The sequence below is a fragment of the Ceratotherium simum genome, chromosome 29 (genome assembly GCF_057802395.1).
Source record: "Ceratotherium simum simum isolate JZ-2026a chromosome 29, ASM5780239v1, whole genome shotgun sequence".
NCBI lineage: Eukaryota > Metazoa > Chordata > Mammalia > Perissodactyla > Rhinocerotidae > Ceratotherium > Ceratotherium simum.
The window spans coordinates 8,094,676-8,121,258 of NC_141928.1; the positions used below are offsets into that span (position 1 = coordinate 8,094,676).

At 49.6% G+C, this 26,583-nt stretch overlaps 1 protein-coding gene across 7 annotated transcripts in view; it reads left to right on the plus strand.

Annotated features, from left to right (window-relative positions):
* Nucleotides 1–26,583, plus strand: part of DYNC2I2 (dynein 2 intermediate chain 2) — a 37,425-nt gene that overhangs the window by 6,947 nt on the left and 3,895 nt on the right. For 2 of the 7 annotated variants that reach the window (XM_087418981.1, XM_087418980.1), the window contains exon 3: nt 20,669–20,917. In XM_087418981.1, the coding sequence (XP_087275107.1) occupies nt 20,834–20,917 (84 nt within the window). In that variant the 5' untranslated portion in view covers nt 20,669–20,833. Of the gene's footprint in view, nt 1–10,573; nt 10,784–13,925; nt 14,567–20,436; nt 20,580–20,668; nt 20,918–24,257; nt 26,549–26,583 lie in introns of those variants that run through there. The other 5 variants (XM_004423536.3, XM_087418976.1, XM_087418977.1 and 2 more) reach the window with 5 other exon arrangements.

The window sequence follows — 26,583 nt, forward strand, 5'->3', positions numbered from 1 at the left end:
ATAACATTATATAAATTTCAGGTGTACATCATTATATTTCAACTTCTGCATAGCCTACATCCTGTTCACCACCAAAAGTCTAGTTGCCATCCATCACGGTTCAAAGGAGCCTTTTTACCCCTTTCACCTTCCCTCTACCCCCTTCCTCTCTGGTAACTACCAGTCTATTCTCTGTATCTATATCTCAATCTTTTCTTTTTTAATGATTTCTGCCTTTGGTGATGCTTAGAGAGAAATCCTCCATCCCAAGATGATGTAAATAATCACCTATGTTTTCTTCTTGTATTGGTATATCTTCCTTTTTAACACTACAAGTTATAACCCATCTGAATTCATTCTAGAGTATGAGGTGAGGCAGGAATATAATTAGACCTTTTTCCAAATGATTGGTCAGTTGATCCAACACATTTTTAAAAATTCAATACAGGGGCCGGCCCCATGGCTTAGTGGTTAAGTGTGCGCGCTCTGCTACTGGGGGCCCAGGTTCGGATCCTGGGCGTGCGCCGACGCACTGCTTCTCCAGCCATGCTGAGGCCACGTCCCACATACAGCAACTAAAAGGAGTGCAACTATGACATACATCTATCTACTGGGGCTTTGGGGAAAAAAAAGGAGGAGGATTGGCAATAGATGTTAGCTCAGAGCCAGTCTTCCTCAGCAAAATGAGGAAGATTGGCATGGATGTTGGCTCAGGGCTGATCTTCCTCACAAAAAAATAAATAAATACAAATAAAAATTCAATACATATTGATTAAATCTTTTTATGAGAAAGCTCCAGTTAAAAGTGATGGCAGGGGCCGGCCCCGTGACGTAGCGGTTAAGTGCATGCGCTCCGCTGCTGGCGACCCGGGTTCGGATCCCAGGCGCACACAGATACACCGCTTATCAGGCCATGCTGTGGCAGCGTCCCATATAAAGTGAAGGAAGATGGGCACAGATGTTAGCTCAGGGCCAATCTTCCTCAGTAAAAAAGAGGAGGATCAGCATCAGATGTTAGCTCAGGGCTAGTCCTCCTCACAAAAAATAAATAAATAAATAAGACATGCCTGTGTCTTGAATGAGATCATAGTCCATGTTAAAAACTAATAAATATGAACAAAATTCTATAGGACTAGAGAAAATGCAACAAATAAATCTACTGGCAGAAATCAGAGAAGGTGAAGTTTAAGCTGCATCTGTAAGAATGAATGAATGGTATGGGATTTCTCTTAGGAGTGATGAAAATGTTCTAAAATTGATTATGGAGGGCCGGCCCCGTGGCTTGGTGGTTAAGTTTGCGCGCTCCACTGCTGACGGCCCAGGTTCGGATCCCGGGCTTGCACCGACATACCACTTCTCTGGCCATGCTGAGGCCACGTCCCACATACAGCAACTAGAAGGCTGTGCAACTACGACATACAACTATCTACTGGGGCTTTGGGGGAAAAAATAAATAAATAAAATTAAAAAAATAAAAATAAAATAAAATAAAATTGATTATGGTGATGTTGCACAATTCTGTGAATATACTAGAAATCATTGAATTGCACATTTTAAATGGCTGAATTGTATGGTATATGAAGTATCTCTCATAAGGTTGTTAGAGTTAAAAGAAAAAAAGAAGAATGAGTTGGAGTTTCAAATAGAAGGGATGTACCTTTTAGGAGGAGGGGAGTTTTGGTTTGGGGAGGGTATTTGCAAGGAATTTTCTCTTTCTTTCTTTCTTTTTTTGCTGAAGAAGATTTGCCCTGAGCTAACATCTGTCACCAATCTTACTCTTTTTTTTTGCTTGAGGAAGATTAGCCCTGCGCTAACATCTGTGCTAATCTTCCTCTACTTTGTATGTGGGCTGCTGCCACAGCATGGCTCCCAATGAGTGGTATAGGTCCACCCCTGGGATCTGAACCTGCAAACCCAGGCTGCTGAAGCAGAGTGTGCCGAACTTAACCACTATGGTTAAGAATGTTCTCTTTAAATGATGAGAATCCCCTTGTTCTGAGATGTTGAAAATTGCAAGGCATTGACAGCTCAGCCTTTTATGGAATGGATATATGTTGCCAGGCACTGAGCTGGGCCTTAGGGCTGCAAAAATGACAATGATGTAGCCCCATAATTCAAATCTCTTAGACTAGTGAAGTGTGTGTGCTCACAGGGAAATGACGGCAACACCATTTATTGAACGATTTAACTATTCCATTCTGCTCTGAAATGTCACCTTTGACACATATTAAAATATATACTTAAGCCTGTTTCTGGACTTGCTATTCAGTTGAATTGATTTCTAGGATTATTTCAGCCAATTCCACATTCTTTGTATTATTTTACTTGAACTATTTCTTTCTCTCTCTTTTTTTAACAGCTTCATTTAGATATAATTTACATACCATATATTTAATTAATTTTAAGTGTACAAATCAATAATTGTTAGTAAATTTACAAAGCTGTACAACCATCACTACAATCTGATTTTAGAACATTTTCATCACCCCAAAAAGAAACCTCATGCCCATTCCCACCCCCAGCCCCAGGCAGCCATGAATCTACTTTCTGTCTCTATAAATTTGCCTTTTCTGGACATTCCGTGTAAATGGAATCATACATGTCATCTTTTACATCTGGCTTTACTTTATCTGTTTTTTTTGTTTTTTTTTTTTTTTTGCTGAGAAAGATTAGCCCTGAGCTAACATCTGCCAATCTTCCTCTATTTCTCTACTTTATATGTGGGTCACTGCCACAGTGTGGCTGACAAGTGATGTAGGTCTGCACCCGGACCGCCGAAGCGGAACACGCTGAACTTAACCACTATGCCACAGGGCCAGCCCCTCTGTTTCTTAATATGTGCTGGGGCCTGGCTTCCTTTACTGGGCCTTCTCGTGGGTTTATTCTTCCAAATGAAGTGGAGCAAAAGTCTTGTTCACAACCCCTTTATAGATCAAAAGGGATCAACCACTAGGTCCCAATTTAATCATTTATTTTGTCTCTGAATAAATCTTGACTCTAAAAATCAAATCCTGGGCCGGCTCCGTGGCTTAGCGGTTAAGTGCGCGCGCTCTGATGCTGGCGGCCTGGGTTCGGATCCCGGGAGCGCCCCGAGGCACCACTTCTCCGTCCAACGTGAGGCCGAGTCCCACGTACAGCAACTAAAAGGATGTGAACCTATGACATACAACTGTCTGCTGGGGCTTTGGGGGGAAAAAAACTGAATAAATAAAATCTTTAAAAATCAAATCCTGGGGCTGGCCCTGTGGCATAGTGGTTAAGTGCGCACACTCCGCTGCTGGCGGCCCAGGGTTCGGATCCCAGGCGCGCACCAACACACGGCTTGTCAGGCCATGCTGTGGCGGCAAGCCACATATAGTGGAGGAAGATGGGCATGGATGTTAGCCCAGGGCCGGTCTTCCTCAGCAAAAGGAGGAGGATTGGCAGATGTTAGCTCAGGGCTGATCTTCTCCACGCACACACAAATAAATAAATAAATAAATAAAAATCGGGGGCTGGCCTGGTGGCGCAAGCGGTTGGGTGCGCGCGCTCTGCTGCGGCGGCCCGGGGTTCGCTGGTTCGGATCCCGGGCGCGCACCGACGCACTGCTTTGGCAAGCCATGCTGTGGCGGCGTCCCATATAAAGTGGAGGAGGATGGGCACGGATGTTAGCCCAGGGCCGTCTTCCTTGGCAAAAAAAGAGGAGGATTGGCGGATGTTAGCACAGGGCTGATCTCCTCACAAAAAAAAAAAAAAAAAAAAAAAAATCAAATCCATCTTCAAGAGACAGGGGATATTTTTATTTTTAAGGGCTATCAGACTAAAAAGATAGTTGGAGAAGTTATCACACTGAGTTAAATTGTAGCCCCAGAATAAATACATCATCACCTTACAAGGTAACTGATGGAAGGGCACTCCATGTGTAACTTCTAGTTTGCTTCCTACAAACAAAACAAATAGAAATACTCACCTGCATGGCAAATCTTTCTTCCTTTCTGAACCTCAGTTGCTTGTCTGTAATCTGTATAATGCGCACGGTAACAGCTACGTCTTGGAATCGTGAATGTCCCTGGCTTTACCTCCGCTCCATCTGTAAGGTCACACCAGCGCCAAAACACAAAGAGCCTGTGCAGAACGGGCACGTTAATTATGGCTACTGTTATAAGCTCTTTTAGGTGCCAGATGCTCTTAATCTTCACAATGACCAGGTGTGGCAACTATTGTTATCATCCTACTTTATGTGTATTCATTCAAGGTGGGCACGTGTTGATTGACGACCTACGGTGGGTGAGCAGTGGCCTGGCACGGGTAAACTTGAGGCCAGGGAGACACCGGTCCCAGCACATGGTGGGGTGGGAAGACACATGTGGCAAAGCAGGAAATGAACAGTGAATGTGTTATACCACGTTGAGAAGGCCGCCAAGAAGGCAGCCAACCAGGCTTGCAATGGAGAATAACAAGGAAGGCCTCTTTCTATCAAGTCTTCAGGGAAGGTCGGTCTGAGAAGAAAATCTTCACTCTCAGACTTAAAAAATAAAAAGGAGCCAATGCCTTGCAGAGCTGGGAGACAAGCAGTCCAGGCAGAAGAAACTGAGGCACAGAGAGGGACACGAAGGGCATGAGGTCACACAGCAACTGCACAGAAGGACCAAGATTTGAAACCCTAATGCCAGACACCAAACTTCCCTCTGTGACTTTCTTAATGACCAGTCATTGACCGGCCTGGGGGCTCACACAGCAAGTCCTAAGAAAAATCGCCCTTGCTGGATCCTGGGTGGACAGATGGCTGCTCAAGGCTGGGGCTCAACCTACAGCCATGCCTGTGAGTTTGGGGAGAAGGATTTATCATCCTGGGCCCCAGTTGGGAAAGGAGGCAGGAATTTTACCCCATTGTCCTTCCCTTCCTTCCCACTCAGCTCTCCAACTCCTGTTTTAATGAGTTTATTAGGCCTCCTTTGTCTTCAGTCTACCTTTGAGCCGGGGCCTTTCCGGGTGGGGGTGGGACGGGGCCTGGGCAGGGCAGAGGCAAAGGCCGAGGGGTAGAGAGAGGGCGGGGCGGGCAGGGAATCTTGGGGCTTGGAGGGACTGAATTCACCTCTCAAAATCACCTCCTCTAAGAGGCCTTCCTTGTCTGCCCTGGATAAAACACTTGTTCCCAGATTCACCCCAGTCCTTCTCTGTTCCCTTCCTCTGCTTTATTTTCCTTCTGGTCCATGGCTCATAGGAGGCATTCAGTTAATACTTGTTGAATAAAGCAGTTGTTTGTGCTCTTCTGTGGGAGAGGCCATGGGGTTGGGCCTTTTATCACTACTTTCCTCCCACCCCACTCTCCATCCTAATGACCCTATGCTTCTTCCAAGCACTTTTCACCCTGTAATCACGTACATGCACAGTGTCATTGCTGAGAGTACATTCCAGGAAAGCAGGACTGTGGCCTGCTCCAAGCACAGTATCTGGCACATAGGAGGTGCAGGATAATCATTTGCTGAGTGAGTGAAGGAATGAATGAATGCATGACGGGTAAGGGTGTCCCAGGGTTGAGCTGGGAAGCCTGTCTGTGTGACTTTGATGTAATGACTACTGTCGGGAACTCCATGGGATTTTCCTCCTCCAAGTGGCTCTGATTTCACTGAGACCGCCTTTACTCTCTTGATAGTTCTGGAATTCCTCTTGAGTAAGTGGGTCTTAAACTTCAGAGCACAAAAGAATGGCTGGGGAGATCCCAGAGGCCACCTTAGAGATAAGGAATTAGTGGAGCTGTCCTGGGCTGAGGGAATCTAGTTGTTCACAATCTCTTTTCCACTAGGCAGCCAGGCATCTTAAAATTCTTAAATCCGACCGTCACTCCCTTGCTGAAAACCCATCGACGGTTTCCTGGTGCCCCAGTGATGAAATCCAAACTCGTTGTCCCTTTAGTACCTGCGTGCCCCAGCCCGTCCATCTGCCATCAATGCACTGGGTTCTCTCTTGCCTTGGGGACTTCGTCACGGAACTGTTCCTTCTACCTGGAAGACTCTCCCCCTCTTCCCACTCCCATTTTCGCCTGCAAGTTGTCCTTACCTGGTTGTCTGATTTTTCTTCAGTCTTCAGCCTAGAAGCCCTCTCCTCCCAGAGGCCTTCCTGATCCCCAACCGCACAAGGGCCCTCTGCTGGCCACACATCCCTGGCCATCACCCAGAGCTGACGCAGGGTATGGTAATTGTCTCTCTTGTGCAACTGTAAGCTTGTTGAGGGCAGAAACTATCCCGGTGCCCAGAACCTAGCACCGTCCCTGGCACACAATTGGTGGCAACTTGGGGGAAGACAGCATTTATTTGGATGGCCAACTGTGTGTGTGTGTGTGTGTGTGTGTGTGTGTGTGTGTGTGCTGAGAATCTGCCCTGTGCCTGGTGTTACTCAGGACTAATCTTTCCCATCTTTTAAGGCGAAGCCTCCCTTTGTGTGGTCCCCGATACCTTACGGCTTGGTGGTAATAACAATGTTAATAATTAAGAAGGATCAAGTACTGATAACAGACTGGGCTACTGGGTGCTGCTTTGTGTGCTTGCTCTCTAAGTGTTAACTCATCAGTCGTATTTTGACCCGATGAGATAGGCCCTAGTATCTCATTTTACAAACAAGAAAATTGAGGCACAGGGTAATTTAGAGAAAGGAGCATTTTGAATCAGGCAGTTCTGGGTTTTATTTTTTTTTTTATTTTTTATTTTTTTTTAAGATTTTATTTATTCATGTTTTTCCCCCCAAAGCCCCAGTAGATAGTTGTATGTCGTAGGTTCACATCCTTCTAGTTGCTGTACGTGGGACTCGGCCTCGCGTTGGACGGAGAAGTGGTGCCTTGGGGCGCGCCCGGGATCCGAACCCGGGCCGCCAGCATCAGAGCGCACGCACTTAACCGCTAAGCCACGGAGCCGGCCCAGTTCTGGGTTTTAATCCAACCTCCACCTCACCAGCAATGCACGACCTTGGGCAAGTCACAAAGGTCTCTGAGCCTCTGGTCTTTCCCGCATCTGTGAAATGTGGGTCATAATAATCCCTGACCTATTAGGATGTTGTGAGAATTCATGCAAAGTGCTTAGCACGTGGTGAGAACTCCATACACTAGGAGGCATTATAGTATATTATGATTTGTTGTTTCATCATCGGTGCATGTTGTAGACATCCAAAAGTGGAGTTGTTTACTAAATAGAACTGAATGCTCCTCAAATAATTGCCATCAGGGTTTAAAAATGGGGATGCCTTCTTTTTTGACTCTTTGCAAGAGCCTCCTTGAACGCATTTGAATGTTCTCTGAACACACATTTATTAAACTTTTTGTGTAGCAAGAAGTGGAGGTCGGGGGGCCGGCCCCGTGGCGTAGTGGTTAAGTGCGTGCACTCCGCTGCTGGTGGGCCGGGTTCAGATCCCAGGCGCGCACCGATGCACTGCTTGTCAGGCCATGCTGTGGTGGCGTCCCATATAAAGTGGAGGAAGATGGGCACAGATGTTAGCCCAGGGCCAATCTTCCTCAGCGAAAAGAGGAGGATGGGCATGGATGTTAGCTCAGGGCTGAGCTTCCTCACAAAAATAAAAAAAGAAGTAAAGGTAGGAAGCAGGAGGCTTCCTGGAAACGGTCTTGTAGGCAGGGTGAGGCCCAGGTGAGATTTAGAAGGGGCATGGCCCACCCGTAAGGCTGGAAACTGTACTTACTGATGGCTAGATGTTCATCCAATCAGTCCTTACTGTGTGCCAGGCACAGTGCAGGGCTCTGTGGATAGCTGTGGTCCCCACGTTGGCGGAATTGACTCCCCAGGGCAAAGACAGGCATTACTACCGTATTATTTAATTACAATTTTGAGGAGTGCTCCAGAGAAGAGAAACTCAGTCCCCTGAGAGCCAATGACAGGGGCTTGGGATCTGATCCCCTTAGTAAGTAACATTTCCAAGGAGGCCTGAAAGTCTTCCTTGGAAGAGGAGAGCAAAGAGGAACATCCCAGGCAGTGAGAGTGCATGGAGGCCAGAGGCTGGGCAGAGGAGGTTTTTTTTGATTCCCCTGAAACTTTTTGCTTGAGAAAGATTGGCCCTGAGCTAATATCTGTGCCAATCTTCCTCTACTTTATATGTGGGTCACCCCCACAGCATGGCTGACGAGTGGTGTAGGTAGTGGTGTGGTGGTGTAGGCTGAACCCACGAACCTGGGCCGCCGAAGCAGAGTGTGCTGAACTTAACCACTATGCCACGGGGCCGGCCACGGGAGGAGTTTGAATTGCTGTCGGGGTGTCAGGGAATGGGCCAGAGCACCTGCTGCTTCAGGATGGGCAAATGAGGACTGGAGAAACTCCACAGGGCCCCTTGCTGCCCGACTGCTCCTTCTCCTCCTCCTCCTCTTCCTCCTCTCCCTCCTCTCCCTCCTCTCTCCTCCGGTGAGCCCTGCTCTCCCTTTCAGCCTCCTCTTCTCTGGGACATGTGCCTGCTGAAGACTTTCCCCCTGGAAATGCTTCCCAAACTGTCCTGCCCAGCCAAGGTATAATACTCTCTCCAGCACAGCTAAGCATTCATCTGTTCGTTCATTCACTCTTTTCCTTTTACAAATAAGCCACATAAAACTCGAATGCTACAAAGAGAGAAAAATAAACCTTAAATTATCCAGAGGCAACTGCTATCAATATTTGGATCTATACTTCTAGGTTTTGTTAAAAACATATATTGTTATAAAAACAGGATACACTGTATGTAAATTACATTTTATAAAAACTTTAATATGCCGCAAACATTTTGCCACATTTAAACATCTATATAACAACACTGTTAATGGCCACCTGAGATTCTATATCATGTATCAGAAATATTCAACCAAAAGCCTACTGTCCATTCTTTCTCAAATATTTAGTGCATACCTGTTGCGTGCCTGTGCCATGACTTTGCTTGAAATTTAGGCTAACTGCAGGACCTTACTATTATCATAGTAATACTATTAGAAATGATGTGTTGCTGAGTATTCTTGGGGCTCAACATCTGTGCGAATCTGTAATCATTGACTCAGAAAAAATTCCCAGAAGTGAGACTTCTAGATTAAAGAGGAGGCACACTTAAAGGTCAAATTACCCTCCCATTAGGTTTTACCTATTTACATTCACACCCACTTCCTGTGTTTAGCCTCCTAATAATGTCCATTACTTTCTCTACTTCCTCTTTTGGTTCCTAAACCCTCTGCAGGCTGGCTTTTGTCCCGACTACTCCACTGAAATCGTTCTCACTAAGGCCATCAGATATCATCCAGAATGTCGATTTCAGTGATTGATCTGTTTTCTGGCCTTATCTTCATTGTCCTGTTTGGGGCATTTAATACCTTGGACCACCTGAAGTATTCTCTTCCTGAAATATTCTCCTTCCTCCGTCAGGTAAAGCAGGTCTAGTCTTACTAGCTTCATTTTACAGCTAGGAACCAGGGCCCAGACGGGTACTAAGTCTACTAAAGAGGGCAGCACACTGTTCAGGCTTCAGATCCAGGCCTGCCAACTCCCACAGCCTTGAGCTCTTTTTTGAGTCTGATTTTTGGAATCCTTGGTGATGAGTGCAGATTCTTCTAGTGTTAAGAGGGGCTCACACAGAGAATTTTGTCTGGTTCTACTTTTTTTCTAGGAAGAAACTTCTATTGCATTTCATTTTTTCCCAGTGTTGCTAATCTAATTGTCCTCAGCGCCTTGGCTGGAACGGGGTCCTAAGGAGGACTCAGTCGTGCGGTGTTCCAAACCTGATTGGGCAGGTTTCCATCTGAGAGTTCAGGGATAGGAGGAAAGCGGCCCAGAGGACATGGCTGGAGGATTCCTGCCAAGAGACTCGGAACTGGGCTTTGGGGCCAAGCAGCCGTCTGCGGGGTTTTGGGCAAATGTGATCCAGGCTTTACTGGGTGACCCGGGGCAGTTACTTCTTGGACCATCAGCACTCTAATGCAACATGTAACAGTTGCTTCTTTATAGAGTTGTTTCGAAGATTTAATAAGATCAACATACATAAAGCTCTGGGCTCTGCCTGACACACGGTAGACACTCAAGAACTGGTAGTTATTCGGGTCTTTAATTTCGATTTAACAAGCATTTTTCTATATTCGACCTCATTTGGGCCTTCCAACTATTCAACCACGCTCTGAATCCGCATATGGATATTTTAAGTCACCATTCTATTGAGGCAGAAACTGAGGATCAGAGGGCGAGCGCTTGGCTTCGAGGTGGCCGCCAACTGGAGCCGCGCGGTTCTCGGTGCACCAGGCTGCTCAGCTGGCTCTGCGATCCCAGGCCCCACAACTCGCCAGCCCGCCGCGGCGGCAGCCTCGCGCACTAACCTCTGCGCCTGGCCGCTCAGCGCCATCTTTGATCCTGGCAGGGATGCCTCACTTCCGCACTTCCCTCCCCCCGCAGGAGCTGCGGCGCATGCCCCAAGCGTGCCTTTTCTGTGTATGGGGTATCCCAAACCGGTCATGCTTTGTCGCACAGGCCGAAAACAATAATTTCTCTCTTTTTCTCGGCTCTTGGAGGAGGTGCTCTGACCAATTCAAAAATGGCGCCGATAGCCTTACCTCCCCAGTGTTCCGTGGGAGCCGTAGGGGCAAAGGTCATGTTGGAGTGCGCCGGCGCGAGAGGGCGGAGCCATCTCCATGGTAACCCGCGCGCAGCCCAGGCAGCCCAGGCAGCCCAGGCGGGCGGGAAGTGCTGGTGCCGAGATGCTGGCGACAGGCGGGGCTGCGAGCGCCGAGGGGCCCGGGCGGCCGGGGCCGCTGCAGGACGAGACCCTGGGCGTGGCGTCCGTGCCTTCGCAGTGGAGGGGTGCCCAGGGCATCCGCGGGGAGACGGTGAGGGTGCGGGCCCGGCACTGGGCGACGCGGGCCGGAGGGCGAGGGGCCCAGCGCGGCCGTCGGGCCAGGTTCTGACGTCCCACCGTTTTCTTTTTCTATTTTAATCCACAGAAACTAACCCTTGGGATATCTCGTCCCAGTTTCCCCAGTCTTTGAACAACAACAAAAGGGGTTTTTCTTTAAAACCTCTAAAGACCTCACGTCTTGAAGGATTTTCTGCAGTTTTTAGGCGTTTCAAACTAACTTTCGTTTAAAAAAAATGACCCAGCTGTATCTTAAGGTCGAGAAACGCCGGTTTTCTAGTAGTTTAATCAAAAGCACACAAAACGAGGCTCTTTGATGAGATGAGAGGCAGGGCTTCTGGGTGTCGGGTCTCCTGAGGGGTCTGTGTGCAGACTTAGAGCGCCTGCTGTGTGCCCAGAGCTATTGGTGCTGGGGATGCATCAGTGAAGGAGCTCTCCTGGAGCTTCCGCAGGGCTGTGGTTTGCAGGGGATAGAACACAAAAAACGGATGTAATAAGTTATGTGTGTTAGAAGGTAAATGGTGCATGGACAAAAGAAAAAGCAGGGTGAGGGGTTAGAAGGACTGGATTGGGGAATGAGAGGGTGACATTTGAGCAAAGCCTTAGAAAAGTGTTAGCCAAGTGGATACTTGAGATAGAACGATCCAGGCAGAGCAAAGGGCAAGTGCAAAGGCCCTGGAGTTGGAGCAAATCTGGTGTGTTTGAGGAGGCGGGTGGGGCTGGAGAAGAATGAGGGGAGGGGAGAGTGGTCCCAGGTGAGGTCCAAGAGGGTAAACAGAGGCAGGTCAAGTAGGGCTGGGCAGATCATAGTAAGGATGTTAGCTTTTCCTCAGTGAAAATGAGGAGCATTTTGAGGTGCTGCACATTTCCCAGAAGAGAGAACTAAGGCATAGCTTGCCACACCGGTGGTCGAAGCTGCAGAGCCCAGGTCATCACCAAGACCAATGAGGTTTCCCTGAAGGCTTAGTCTGGGAACAGGTTTCTTGCCTCAGGCCAACCATCTGCAGGTCTTAAGCCAAGATTTGCTCTGGGTTCAAAGCACTTCCTACTTCACTGTGCTGCATAGGAATGTTCTAGTTAAAAGCAGACAGTGGATATTTTAGTTATATCTGTCCATCCTTAGCATAGATAAATATATAATTCACATTCACTGACCTTTAAAAAAAAAGTACTTGAAATAGCTCTTGCTTGCTGGAGATTCAGAATTTATAAGACGAGGCTGGGGGGCTGGCCCCGTGGCTTAGCGGTTAAGTGCGCGAACTCCGATGCTGGTGGCCCGGGTTCGGATCCCGGGCGCGCACCGACGCACCGCTTCTCCGACCATGCTGAGGCCACGTCCCACATACAGCAACTAGAAGGATGTGCAACTATGACATACGACTATCTACTGGGGCTTTCAGGGAAAAATAAATAAATAAAATTAAAAAAAAAAAAAAAAGACGAGGCTGGGAACCATTGATTTTAGTACTTGAGTTGTTCAGGCTTTCATCTGTGAGGGTAGTTTGTTTGAATCAGCCTCTTCTGTCTTATGGAAGGAGACCATTAAGTTGTAAGAATGTTGCAAGAGTTGTAAGAAAGTGGTAAATTGCTTTTTCCAAATTAACTTTCTTCTCTTTATGAAAGTTGTGTGTCCAAAATTTAGAAAAAAATCTGGATAAGAAAAAGAGTGGAAATAAAAATCACCCCACAATCTCATTCCTTAGCCATTTGGCTTGTACCTGTCGCATGTCTGCTTTGTTTTCTCCTACATTTTTTTTTTACAAAAATTGAATCACACTATGCATAACATTTTTTTTTTTTGTGAGGAAGATCAGCCCTGAGCTAACATCTGTGCCAATCCTCCTCTTTTTGCTGAGGAAGACCAGCTCTGAGCTAACATCTATTCCAATCCTCCTCCTTTTTTTCTTCCCCGAAGCCCCAGTAGATAGTTGTATGTCACAGCTGCACATCCTTCTAGTTGCTGTATGTGGGACGCGGCCTCAGCGTGGCTGGACAAGCGGTGTGTCGGTGCGCTCCTGGGATCCGAACCCCGGGCCGCCAGTAGCGGAGCGCGCACTTAACCGCTAAGCCACCGGGCCGGCCCTATGCATAACATTTTGTAGACCCATTTTTTTCACTTAATACACCCTGAACATGTTAAAAATTTTTTTTTTTTGGTGAGGAAGACTTGCCCTGAGCTAACATCTGTTGCCAATCTTTCTCATTTTTTGCTTGAGGAAACTTAGCCCTGAGCTAACATCTGTGCCCATCCTCCTCTAGTTTGTATGTGGGTCGCCACCTCAGCATGGCTGACGAATGGTGTGTCCGTGCCTGGGATCTGAACCCATGAACCCGGGGCCACTGAAGCGGACTCTGAGAACTTAACCACCGGGCCAGGGGGCTGGTCCCTAAAAATTTTTTTTAACTTCATTTTACTTAACCAGTCCCTTTTGGTGGGCTGTTAGCCTGTTTCCCATTTTTTCTTTTATCAATAAACAGTGTGACTGTTTTAGCTAAATTTTTGTACAGTTTCTTAATTTTTTTGTAAGTTCCTTTGGAAAAGTCGAGCATTGGTCTTTGGTCATGTGGCTGTGCAATATTGGAATGTACTTGCATGTTCCAGTAATGGATTTTTTTTTTTTTGGTGAGGATTGGCCCTGAGCTAATATCTGTTGCTAATCTTCCTCTTTTTGCCTGAGGAAGATGGTCCCTGAGCTAACATCTGTGCCCATCTTCCTCTACTTTATATGGGACACTGCCACAGCATGGCCTGATGAGTAGTGTGTAGGTCCACGCCCGGGATCTGAACTTGCAAACTCCAGGCACCAAAGCAGAGCACGCGAACTTAACCACTATGCCACTGGGCTGGCCCCTGGATTTTTTTTTTTTTTTTTGGTATTAATGGTCTTTGGCCTGACTGACTTTTCTTGTCAAATCTCAATCTGTTCGCAGAGGGACAGGGTTGTGGACTGTGGTTTGACACCGGAAGTTTTTTTTTTTCTTTCTTCCTGAAGCCCCCCCCAGTGCATGGTTGTATATTCTTTTTTTTTTTTTTTTGTGAGGAGATCAGCCCTGTGCTAACATCTGCCAATCCTCCTCTTTTTTTGCTGAGGAAGACTGGCCCTGGGCTAACATCCATGCCCATCTTCCTCCACTTTATATGGGACGTGGCCACAGCATGGCTTGCCAAGCGGTGTGTCGGTGCGCGCCCGGGATCCAAACCTGCGAACCCCAGGCTGCTGCAGCGGAGTGCGCACACTTAACAGCTTGCGCCACCGGGCCGGCCCATGGTTGTATATTCTAATTGTAGGTCCTTCTAATTCTTCTATGTGAGCTGCTGCCATAGCATGACAACTGACAGACGAGTGGTGTGGTTCCGTGACTGGCAAATGAACTTGGGCCACTGAAGTGTGAGAGCGCTGAACTTTAACCACTAGACCATCAGGGCTGGCTCGAGACTGGGCTTTGAGTGCATGGACTCTTTAGGGGCTCGGTTTTGGACCAGTCATGTGATCTCTTCTGCAAAGTGGGTCTTGTTAGAATACTTCCTGTGGGATTAAATGAGGTGCTGATAAGAAAGCAGTTGGAGAGCCCAGTGCTGTTCAGGTGGAGGGGATTATGAGTCTCAGGACTGGTCCCGCTCTCAGAGAGAAGGCTCCTGATCATCCTGACCCTGCTTGTCCACTGTTTCTCAACCTTGGCTGACACTGGAATGCCCTGGAGAGTCTTGAAGAATATGGATGTCTGGGTCCTGCCTCCAGCGATTCTGGCTAAATTGGTATGTGGCGTGACCTGGGAATCTGGTGTTATAAAAGCTCCCCAGGTCATTCTAACATGTAGCAAAACCTGAGAACCGCTAATTTAATCCGTCCAACTTTCCAGCAGTTACCTTTCTGAAGCACGTTGTGATCCCATCAGAATGTAGGGTGCATTTTCCCTTTTGTTTGTGGTAGGATACATACAATGTAAAATTTACCATATTGAAGAGTGCAATTCAGTGGTATCCAGTATATTCACAATGTGCAACCATCACCACTATCTAGTTCTAGAACTTGCTCATCAGTGGATGCATTTTGGGTGTTCAAGTCTGTCTCCTTTGGGCTCTGAGCTTCCAGAGGGTAGGGAGTGGGTCTTGTGAACTTTTGCATCTCCCAAAGGCTCCGGGAAATGCTGAACTGAATAATTTTCTCTCCTGTCATCCACGGGCCGGCTTCTGCTGCATTTCTCCTCTCCTGCTTTGAATTAAACTTAGCAGCCTACCTGTTGGCTCCTTCCTCTTCCTGGGCCAGCCCCTGCTTCCCCGCCTTGGTGGGCTCTGCAGCATATGGCACCCCCTGCTGGAGGGTGTTGTTGTTAACCTGGGGTCTGGGCTCTTAACCGGTTTTCAAGAATTAAATCCGTGGTTCTCAACGTTTTGGAGTTTGTTAGACAGTTTTGATACTAGATTTCTTTTGAAGTACATGTGAAGGGATTAAACAACTAAGACAACACCAGAATAGCCTGCAGTGATTACAGCTCAGAGGTGGTGTCGCATGACAGCGTCTCCCAGCTCCTGTGAAGACGTGGGCTGTTGCCCTCTTCACTTGGTGACTGTCGGCTCCAGGTCAGCCTTTGAGTAGCTGTTTGCTGCCCTGATCTACTCCAGAGGCAAGTTCAAGTAAACAGAAGATGTTCCTTGTCGGTTTGGGGTTCGGGTACTCCACACTCTTAGGGGTCTCACGTGAGGCAGTTGTCTATATTGCATCACAAAACTCCCTCAGCTCAGCTTTGTATCTAAGGTATTTCTGTCACACCACCTGCTTCTGCTCATTAGCATCAAAAATCGCTTCACACTCGCATCAGGTTTTGGCAGTGTCCGCAGGAGGGGTTTGCAGTATGTGATAAAGAGCCCTGAATAAGGTCGGAGTCATCTTGGCTCCTATCACCCGTGTCCATCAGGTGTGTGTGCAAGACTCTGCGAGGAAAGGTGATGGAAGGCGGGCTCTGGAGTGCCGGGAACCTGAGGAAAAGGGAAGTTCTGGGAAGGGGCAGCCGAGGTGGGTCTGAATGGAAGTGGTAAGGTAGCAGTGACGAGCCACTCCCACACAGGCCAGGCAGTGTCCCTTTGGTGGGCTCTCCATCAGCAGCATTCCTCAGCCTCCGGGGAGCGGCCCTGTCCCCCCCCATCACCTCTAGATGAAACCGGCCTGGAGTAGGGCAGAGGGGGTGATGTGAGCACTGTGCTCCATGAGGAGAGGCTGAGAGACTCTGGGTCTGGGCCCTGGGGCGTGGCCACAGGAAGCATGCAGATGAGGGGCGAGGCCCACATCTGGGGTCTGAGCGCCCTCCCTGCCTGCAGCGCCCTGTCACCTGGGGGCTTGTTAGGGAAGCAGCTTCTCAGGCCCCACCCCAGACCTACAGAACTGGAAACTCAGTGTGGGGGCTGGGGAGGCAGCAATTTGTCCTTTAGCAAGCCTCCAGGTGCTTCTGGGGCCCTGCTAGTTGAGAATGCTGGTCTAGAAAGGTCTCTGAGGTCCCGGTCCACTCTGGAGTCTGGTGTGCCAGTTGGGAGGGTGGAGTGAGAAGCTGTCACCAGTATTTGCTGGTGCTGGTTACTACCCAGGGGAGAAATGGGGCTCGGCCTTCAGCTGCATGTCATCCCGGACCCTCACACGTTCTCTGTATGGTGCCGTATTGCCTCAGTTGTAGGACACGTTCCCCCCGCCCTTGACAGGTCTTAACAAGGGCTGTCTCATGCTGATGTGTGTATTTAATATAGTTTCCCCCTGAAGAGCCATTACTAAAGAATTGGTATGTTTCACAATCGATAGTTAAGGAGATCTAGAATGTGTATTGTTAAGAAGGTGACTGTATTCTCCTCACGGCCTTGGAGTTTGTCCACCCGGTACTGACACCCCGTGAGTAGGTTTCTCTGGCTGGATGGTTTCTGAGGGACTGAATCGCGTGTGGGCACCGCTGGGCCTGGCATCTTTTCCCCTCCGTGGCTGAAGGCAGGAAGAGCCCGGTTCTCTCACAAACACCCCTCTGGGCCACTGTCGATGGCTGCGTGCGGGCAGGTGGCTGGACAACTGACCCTGCGGGGCCATTTCCTCTGTCGTGACGAGTGTTCCTGAAATTGACCGAGCAGTCCTAGAGGCCTTGTAGGGTGGCGGTCTGGGCATCAGGGAGCCCTCCTGGGTATTGGTATCTGATAGCAAGCAGCAGAAACCAGCCCGAACCAGCTCCTGTCAGACGCTTTTCTTTCGGATGCAGAGGTGTCTCCTGGGCTCGGCGTGGGGGTGCAGCTGGTTCTGAGGAAGGGGCAGGAGCCGGAATCCGGAAGGCTCTGGGGGCCTCCCTCCATCTCAGCTCTGCTGTTGCCCCACCGCCCCTGAGGCCTGTCTGCACGACTCCTGTCCCCACTGTGGCACTGGCTGATTGTTTGCACCCAGGTTCCATGTTTCTGTTCCAGGCACGTGTCATTCATCTTGTTGAATCTTTGTCTTGCTTCTGAATTTCCTTGAGAACCCAGTTGGCCTGGGTCTGTGTCTGCTTCTCATCCAGTCAGTAGCTACAGCCCTGGTGTTGGGGCCTAGTCTGTGGCGTGGGTAGGAGGTTTTCTGAGAAACTGGGCCTTGTTGGGTGGGCAGATTCTCTAGAAGGTGTCTCCTCACTGTCTGGGCCTCGGTTTCCTTCATCAGCGAGACGCAGGAGTCCTGACGTTCTGGGTATCTGCGGGCACTCGTGGGCAGGAGAGCTGGGCTGCCACCCTGGGCTCTGCTCCCTGAGTCCCGCCACCTTCCTGCTCCGCTGAAGCCTGATGAGCTTGGTTTGGGAGCTGTTCTCCTGTTTCCCTCGGCCACACCTCCCAGTGTGATCAGTCTGGCTCTGGCCTACCTTTTCCCCTGCAGCACCTTTGAGGGGTGGGAGGCAGCCTGCAGGCCCAGCGTCCCCAACACGCTCCTTCCCAGTGCCGCTGAGGCTTGGGAAGCAAGGGTCCTGCTCACCCCCAGATTCTTCCTCTGACTGCTCAGAGGGCCCATTATGGGAGCCTCACCCTTGCCCCAGCCACACGCTGCCTGGCGTGGAAGGCGCCCCTCTATGTGGGGTGGCCGTGGGCAAGCCCTTTCCTCCTAGGGACCTCGGGGGCTCATCCCCAGATGGGTCAGGGTCAGGCCAGGTGCGTGTATCTCGCACCATGGGAGCTGACTTAGGTGTCCTAGAGTGAGAAGAGAATAATGGTTTCTTATCAATTCACAGAGAAAAATTGTGGGTGCAATGTCATTGGTTTTTTCCCTCCATAGATTTTCCTTAGTGTTTTGGCATCTGTTATTTGCCCGAGTAAGGAATGTGGATAGAAATATCTGAAAAGTTAGGAGCTTGCCATCTCTGTGGACAGTTTGTTTGTGGCTATGATGTTACATTAATTTCTGCATGAAGTTGTTCGTGTAACATTCTCTTAGAAACAAGGGTAATGTTCTCTTAGAAACATTGTTTTGAGTTCATCTGATGTGATTAGCGGCCAGGATTTTAGACTGTTTAGGAGAGAACACCATGACTGAGAGTTTAGTGTCACAGGTCAGACTGCCTGGGTTCAAGCTCCATTGCGATCACCTCTTTGCTATGTGACCTTGGGTGAGTTACTTAACTTCTCTGTGCCTCAGTGCCAACATGAGTAATGCACAAATAGGATTTACTTCATAGAGTGGTTGTGAGGATGAATACGATGATACGAGTAGAGCTTTGGGGACACTGCCTGAATTCACACTTAATAACCAGCGCTCTTGCCATCATTGTGGCTTCCAGGAAGTTTGAGATTCACCCACAGTCTCTTAGAGTTTTGGCTCGGCGTTTATACTTGCTGATCCCTGTGCCCATCCATTAATTCCTCAGTGCACATGCTCCCTTGGTGCACTCCTGCAGTCCTGTGGCTTCAAGTCACGTCCCTGGTCAGATGCTTTCCAGAGCCTCATGTTTCGAGACCTCTCCCGGGACCTCGCCGCCTCCCTGGGGATGTCTGGGAGGCGTCTCAGTCTGAAGGAGGTTAGCAGGACTGCTTCCCTGCTCTCTTCTTCTGGAATTTGCCCTCACGTTCAGGGACGTCCCAGCCACTGGTTGTCACAGCAGGGGCACCTGCCCTCCGCCCCCCACTTCTCCCTGAGTGGCCAGGGCCCGTCTGGTTTCACTTCATGGCCCTGCTCATGGCCGCCCCGAGGCTTACACCCAGGGGGACACGCCCGCTCTTCGTCCTGGCTCTTGCACTCTCCCTCACCTGCACCCAGCACGGCGCCTGCTGTCTGGTCTCTGAGTGGGGCCCTTTTCTACCATAAGGTTTTGCTCTGGTACCCCTCCGCCCCGCCCCTGCCGGGACCCTCTCTCCTGCAGCTCCCCACTTGTCCTGCACACGCCGGCTCAGGTGCCGGCTCCCCAGAGGCCTCCCCCGCCATCCCGTCCCAGTTGCCTCCCTACTGTTCCCTCCTCCCCAACCTTGGCTCACTTAGCACTGTTGGTGTATGATGGGGCTTCCCTTGTTTGTCTGTCTCCCCCAGCCCCACGTAAGCTCCTCGGGCACAGGAATCTTGCACATTTTGGTGTTTTCTGTTATATCCATAGTGCCCAGACAGTGCCTGCCAAGTAGATGCTAGCTAGCTAAATATATTTAAAAAAATAAAAACAAATAAAAACAATTAAAATAAAAATAATAAAATTAAACAATATAAATAATAAAAATATATAAAAAATTTAAAAGTGTGTGTGTAGGTGTATATATATATTATTATTATTTTTGTATAAATGAACTCGTACTGTGAGCCACATGCCATGGGAAGTGCTGGGGATGTAAAGAGAGATCCCACGGTTCTTGTGCTGGAGGCGTGCAGATTAAGGGGGATGGACAGGCACAGAGAGGATCAGGTAGAGGGTGAAGGGGAGTGTGGGGACAGTGCTGAGGGCCTCATGTTCTAACGGGAGCTGCCCTGTGTGGGGCCAGCCCCCTTCCTCTGGGGTCACTAACACTGGCCTGGTGCCCAGCCCTGACCCCCAGGCCTGAGCAGGGGAGCACGGGGGTCCTGGCCTCGTCACTGCCCTGCGAGTGCTGGTGCCTGGTGAGCGGACACGTGAGGAGGGCCTCTTGTGGAGGACAGTAATCTCCGTGATACAGGGCGCTCATTTGGTGAAGATGGGTCAGGTCCGTAAGAAGGCGGCTGTATCTCCTTTGCTGGTCTGATGTCTGTCCCTGTGCCCCGCTAAACAGGGGACAAGGACTTGGAGACAGAGGGCAGGGTGGAGAGAAGGGGCAGCCTGGAGCAGCCTGCCTTCTGCCAACCAGCTCATCGTGGACACGTGTTTCCTTTGGTCATGGAGGCACCGTGGAAGGTACCCTGCCCCAGAGGGCTGCCTGCCAAGGCAGGGGGAAGAGAGGTGTCCTGCTGGTGGCCAGGTCTGAGCTTCTCCGTGTGCTGGCTCTAAGACTGCGTGATTCTTATTGCTGTCAGCATCTTCAGAAAGCGCACTCCTGCGTCGCCTCCAAAGAGTGTCACCGAAAGTCCTGGGTCAGGCTCTTATTGGGTCATGTGGCTACCCCTGAACCAATCACTGTGCCTGGGGGAGGGACCGAGTGCTCTAATTGGCTAGCTGGAGGTCAGGCATCCCTCTCAGTGGAGCATGGGAGGGTTGAGGGTCATCTCCACCCTCACGACACAGATTGGGTTCTTCCTAAGAAAGATGGGCTAGTTATCAGAGGAAGGGGACAAACTTTGGGCAGACAGAAGGAACAGAGGTGCATTAGCCTGAGGGTAGATGGCAGCCAGAAGGTGAGTGTTCAGCAGAGGAGGGGCGTGCCCCAGGCGGGGATGCTGGGAGAACAGCTGGCTGGTGACTGGGTTTCCATCTCCTTCTCCAGAAGAGTTGCCAGACGGCCAGCATTGCCACCGCCGAAGCGTCCTCCCAGACCCGGAAGTGTGCAGATGCCGAGGTGCAGACGGAGGCCCCCGAGCTGGTCCGCGTGCCGTCTGTGTCCCGGCATGATGGCCCCCGGCTTGCGGCCTTTCTCCGGAGAGTGGAGGCCATGGTGATCCGCGAGCTGAACAAGAATCGGCGGAGCCACGCCTTTGATGGCTTCGAGGTGAACTGGACGGAGCAGCAGTGGACGGTAGGGCATGGGCGGGTGTGGGCCTGGGCGCCTCCCTCCTCCGCCTCAGCTCGGGCCTCTGCCCCATTTTAAGGCCATCTTTTGGGCCATTCAAATAATAATAATACCAGTAATAGTAACAGCATCCCCTGGGCTCTTACTTTTAGCCAGGATGGAGCTCTGTTTTACAAGAATGAGTTGTTGGGCCATCTTTGCCGCCCGTGAAATAGCTGCTGGCGTTATCTCCACTTTACCACTGGGGAAATGGAGACTCAGAGCTGAAGGAACTTTTCCAGAATCACACCGAGCCATTAAGCAGCTGAGGCAGGATTTGACCCTGTGCAGTCTGACTCTGGATCTTATTCTCCTACCACTCGGTGGGGCTCCCCAGGCACTATGCAGTGAGAGCTTTCTCTGTGCCGTCTCAGTCAGTCCTCAGGACAACTGTGTGAGGTAGTGCTGTTCTGATCTCCATTTTATAGATGAGACTCAGAGGCTAAGTGACTGGTCCAAGGTCGCACAGCTATAACTGCCTGAGCTGGAATTCGAGCCCTGGTCGGTCTGGTTTCACTACTGAGCTCTAGTGACTTCAGCATCTCTAACTCCTTCTGCTCTTGAGGCATAGCTCAGAGCCGTCACCCCGTAAACAGGATGTCCAGCTGGACACACAGCCGAGGCTTCGAGATCAGAGGGCCTCTGAGTGAATGAGGGGCTCCTGGCTTTTGCTCGGGGCTCGGCCTCGTCCTCTCCAGCGGCCTCATCCTCCCCTGCGGCCTCGTCCTCCCCAGCGGCCTCGTCCTCCCCAGTGTGTGTTGCCTGTGGACAGGCTGCTCCCTCAGCAGCCTGTTTCAACTGTTTTTAATACAATGTTTTCTTCCTTTAGAAACGGACATGAGTAATTATGTATTCAGAGGTCATAAGCCCTTCTCTGGCCCCTCCCTCTCCTTGTGCCTTCGCTCTGTCTATTTCCAGATACACAGCTGCCCTGTTCCCACCAAATCCTTGGTGGGTACGGGTGAGTCGCTTTATGTGAGAGAAGTCCTCAAAATTGCTCTGAAGAGCAGTTGCCAAGGCCACACCAAAGTGGAGTCATTGTATCTTCATGCGGGGCACCGGGAGAAGAACCTAATGAACATTGAAGTCTCCTGTCTTGGTGCTCTCCCTCCTTCCCTCCCTCCCTCTCCTTGGCCTTGCTGATGCCGCTTTTACAGTTGCATTCAGAGAGGTTAAGCTTTTGTTCTTTATTATTAGGGCTTTTCCACATTTCTATGAGTTAATCTTGTCCACGGGTGTGTTACTGTCTCCACCCTTAAAAAGTATCGATACTTTACCTTTTTTTTTTTTTTTGTGAGGACGATCAGCCCTGAGCTAACATCCGTGCAAATCCTCGTCTTTTTGCTGAGGAAGACCTGCTCTGCGCTAACATCTATTGCCAATCTTCCTCCTTTTTTTTCCCCAAAGCCCCAGTAGACAGTTATATGTCATAGTTGCACATCCTTCTAGTTGCTGTATGTGGGACGCGGCCTCAGCGTGGCCGGAGAAGCGGTGCGTCGGTGCGCGCCCGGGATCCGAACCCGGGCTGCCAGTAGCGGAGTGCGTGCGCTTAACCACTAAGCCACGGGGCTGGCCCTCGATTCTTTTCTGATTACAAAAGCAATGCGTGTTCATGACGATCGATTCAGCTGTTATAGAAACACAGAACATGTAACGTGCCGACAGTGAGGGGGCCGGTGGTTCACAGGCGTTTGAATCTTCCCTGTGCTGCACTGACACGCAGCAGTGCTGTGGCCACAGTCATCATTAAGAACATCTTCAACAAAAACGGAGAGCAATGTACATTTTGCTTGTGACCTTTCTCCCTTACCAGAGCTTTCCATGTCCATTGGTATAAAGGTGCCCAGTCTCACCAGCAGCTGTGTCATGTCCCACTGCCCAGACGCACCATCCTCTATGTGAGTCCCGTGTTGGTGGGCATCCCAGGCGGCAACTTCACTTCTAGAAATGTGTCCTCCAGAAACGTGTGACCAGGGGAGGCTGGGCAGCACGGTTTGAGTGGCTGTGCGGTGTGCAGTCCCCCGATGGCCCCGAAGTTTCTTAGCCGTTCCTGAATGTCGGGCAGAGGGGTGCTTTCCAATTTTGCTGTTATATAACAGAACTGCAGCAAATCTCTCTCTTCCTTTTTCTTCTTTTGCACCAATTTCTTGTTTGTTTCCCCACAGTGGAATTATCTTGGCCGATGTGGGGTTCTTCTGTCTCTGCTCCTGCTGTCCAGGTGTTGTTGGCTGTGACACCTCACTGCTGTCCTGGTCCTGCTCTAGTAGCCCCAGAAAGGCCGAGATGCTGTTCTTAATGGAAAACCGTAATTTCAAAATTCTACAACAGCGTGACAACATTGTTGAACACTTAGAAGTTAGAGACAAGGAAGAAATTACCCATGGGCCTCCCACCGGAACCTTCCTTCTCTTTGCTGTGTCACTTCCTCCCTGCTCTTTTCCACACGTGGGTGCTAACCAGGCTCAGGGTCTTTTCTGCTCAGAAGCAAAGCCCGTTCTGTGTTGTCAGGCTGCTACACAGACTACCCCCTTGTCTTTTTAAAGTGCCACGTAATGTTTTTTTGTGTGTGTGTGTGAGGAAGATCAGCCCTGAGCTAACATCCGTGCTAATCCTCCTCTTTTTGCTGAGGAAGACCAGCTCTGAGCTAACATCTATTGCCCATCCTCCTCCTTTTTTTTTTCCCCCCAAAGCCCCAGTAGATAGTTGTATGTCATAGTTGCACATCCTTCTAGTTGCTGTATGTAGGACGCCGCCTCAGCATGGCTGGAGAAGCGGTGCGTCGGTGCACTCCCGGGATCCGAATCCCGGGCCGCCAGCAGCGGAGCGCGCGCACTTAACCGCTAAGCCACTGGGCCGGCCCATAAAGTGCCATGTAATGTTTCATCTATTAACTTTGTTTTGGAGTCAGGTTTATTAAGGTATATTTTCCATACAGATAAATTGACCCTCTTGCTGTACGGGGTCTCAGCAGACACGTGGCCGCCACAGGGAAGCTGTAGAACAGCCCATCATCCCCTAACTTCCTCCCTGTGTGGTGTCATCTTTAGGTTTTAAGTTGTACTAATCATTGCCGTTATAAATAGCGTTATGATAAATAACTTAATGTGGGCCGGCCCCGTGGCTTAGCGGTTAAGTGCGCGCACTCGGCTGCTGGCAGCCTGGGTTCAGATCCCGGGCGCACACCGACACACTGCTTCTCCGGCCATGCTGAGGCCGCGTCCCACATACAGCAACTAGAAGGATGTGCAGCTATGACATACAACTATCTACTGGGGCTTTGGGGGAAAAAATAAAGAGATAAAATTAAAAATAACAATGTATATAGTTTATTTTTAATGTAAACTTTTATTGACTATAGCATAAAAATGTGCACAGATGCAAGTGTTCAGGTCCATGACTTTTCATAAAGTGAAAACATTTGTGGAACCAGAACCTGGATCAAGAAACTGAGTGTTGGGGCCAGCCCAATGGTGTAGTGGTTAAGTTTGCGTGCTCTGCTTCAGTGGCCCGGGGTTCGCAGGTTTGGATCCTGGGTGCAGACCTACACACTGCTCATCAAGCCATGCTGTGGCAGCGTCCCACATACAAAATGGAGGAGAAGTGGCACAGGTGTTAGCTCAGGGACAATCTTCCTCACCAAAAAAAAAAAAAAAAAAAGAAACTGAGTGTTACCAGACTCCAAAGGTTTCCTCATGCCCTGTCCACCTCCCACCCCACTGTCTGGCCTTGTTTTAAAATAACAGCTCTGGGCCGGCCCTGTGTCTTGGCGGTTGGGTGCTCGCGCTCTGCTGCCGGTGGCCCGGGTTCGGATCCTGGGCGTGCACCGACGCACTGCTTCTCTGGCCATGCTGAGGCTGTGTCCCACATACAGCAACTAGAAGGATGTGCAACTATGACATACAACTATCTACTGGGGCTTTGGGGGAAAAATAAATAAATAAAATTATTAAAATAGCAGCTCTATTGAGGGGCCGGCCCGGTGGCACAGGCGGTTAAGTGCGTGCAGTCCGCTGCAGCGGCCCGGGGTTCGCCAGTTCGGATCCCGGGCGCACACCGATGCACTGCTTGTCAGGCCATGCTGTGGCGGCGTCCCATATAAAGTGGAGGAAGATGGGCATGGATGTTAGGCCAGGGTCAGTCTTCCTCAGCAAAAAGAGGAGGATTGGCAGATGTTAGCTCAGGGCCGATCTTCCTCACACACACACACACACACACACAAAATGCCTACAGGGTGAAAACTTAAAAAAAAAAACAACAGCTCTATTGAAATATATTTCACATGCCGTGTAATTCACCCATTTAAAGTGTACAGTTCAGTGGGTTTTAATATATTCCCAAAGTTGTGCAACCATCATCACAATCAATTTTAGAACATTTTCCTCACTCGAAAAAGAAACCCCATGCGCATTAGCAGTCATTCCCCATTTCCCCCCAACCCCTGGAAACCACCAATCCAGTTTCTCTCTGTATAGCTTGGTCTATTCTGGACATTTCATATAAATGGAATCACATAAGGTGTGGTCTCTTGTTACCGGCTTCTTCCACTTAGCAGAATGTTGTCAAGGTTCATCCACGTTGTGGCGTGGATCAGTCCCTCACTCCTTTTTATGACCAAATAACACCCCATTGTAGGGACATCATGTTTGTCCATCAGTTGATGGACGCTTTGGCTGTTACGAATAATGCTGTGAACATTCGTGTGTGAGTTCTTGCGTAAATATGTTTTCAGTCCTCTGGGATATGTACCTAGGGGTGGAATTGCTGGGTCATATGGTGACTCTCTATTTAACATTTTGAGGAACTGCCAGACTGTCTTCCACAGTGGCTGCATTGCTCTGCATTCTCACGAGCAGTGTATAAAGGTTCCCACCATATAGCTTTTCACAGATTCTGGATTCTTTCTATTGGATAATTTCTTTATATGGGATTATAAGGTCAAGAAGCATGAAACTTTTCACAGGAGTGTTTTTTTTTTTTTTTTTTTTGGTGAGGAAGATTAGCCCTGAGCTAACATCCGCTGTCAATCCCCCTCTTTTTGCTGAGGAAGATTGGCCCTGGGCTAACACCTGTGCCCATCTTCCTCTACTTTATATGTGGGACACCACCACAGTACGGCTTGATAAGTGGTGCATAGGTCTGCACTTGGGATCTGAACCTGCGAACCCCGGGCCACCAAAGTGGAATGAGGGAACTTGACCACTATGCCGCCAGGCCAACCCCTTCACAGGAGTTTTGATCTGTGGTGCAGCTCACCTCCCGGAGCATTTGTGCAAACCGCCTCGCTGTGGCTAGCATGGCCAGCCGTTTCTTTCGCTGCTTCTAGCTTGCTATGGGCTGAGAAACAAGATGCCAGAGCTTTAAAGATTTTATTTATTTATTTTTTCCCCCCAAAGCCCCAGTAGATAGCTGTATGTCATAGTTGCACATCCTTCTAGTTGCTGTATGTGGGACGCGGCCTCAGCATGGCCGGAGAAGCAGCGCGTCGGTGGGAGCCCGGGATCCGAACTCGGGTCGCCAGCAGTGGAGCGCGCTCACTTAACCACCAAGCCACGGGGCCGGCCCGATGCCAGAGCTTTAAAAAATTTTTTTGTGTGTGAGGTAAAATACACATAACATAAAATTTACCATTTTAA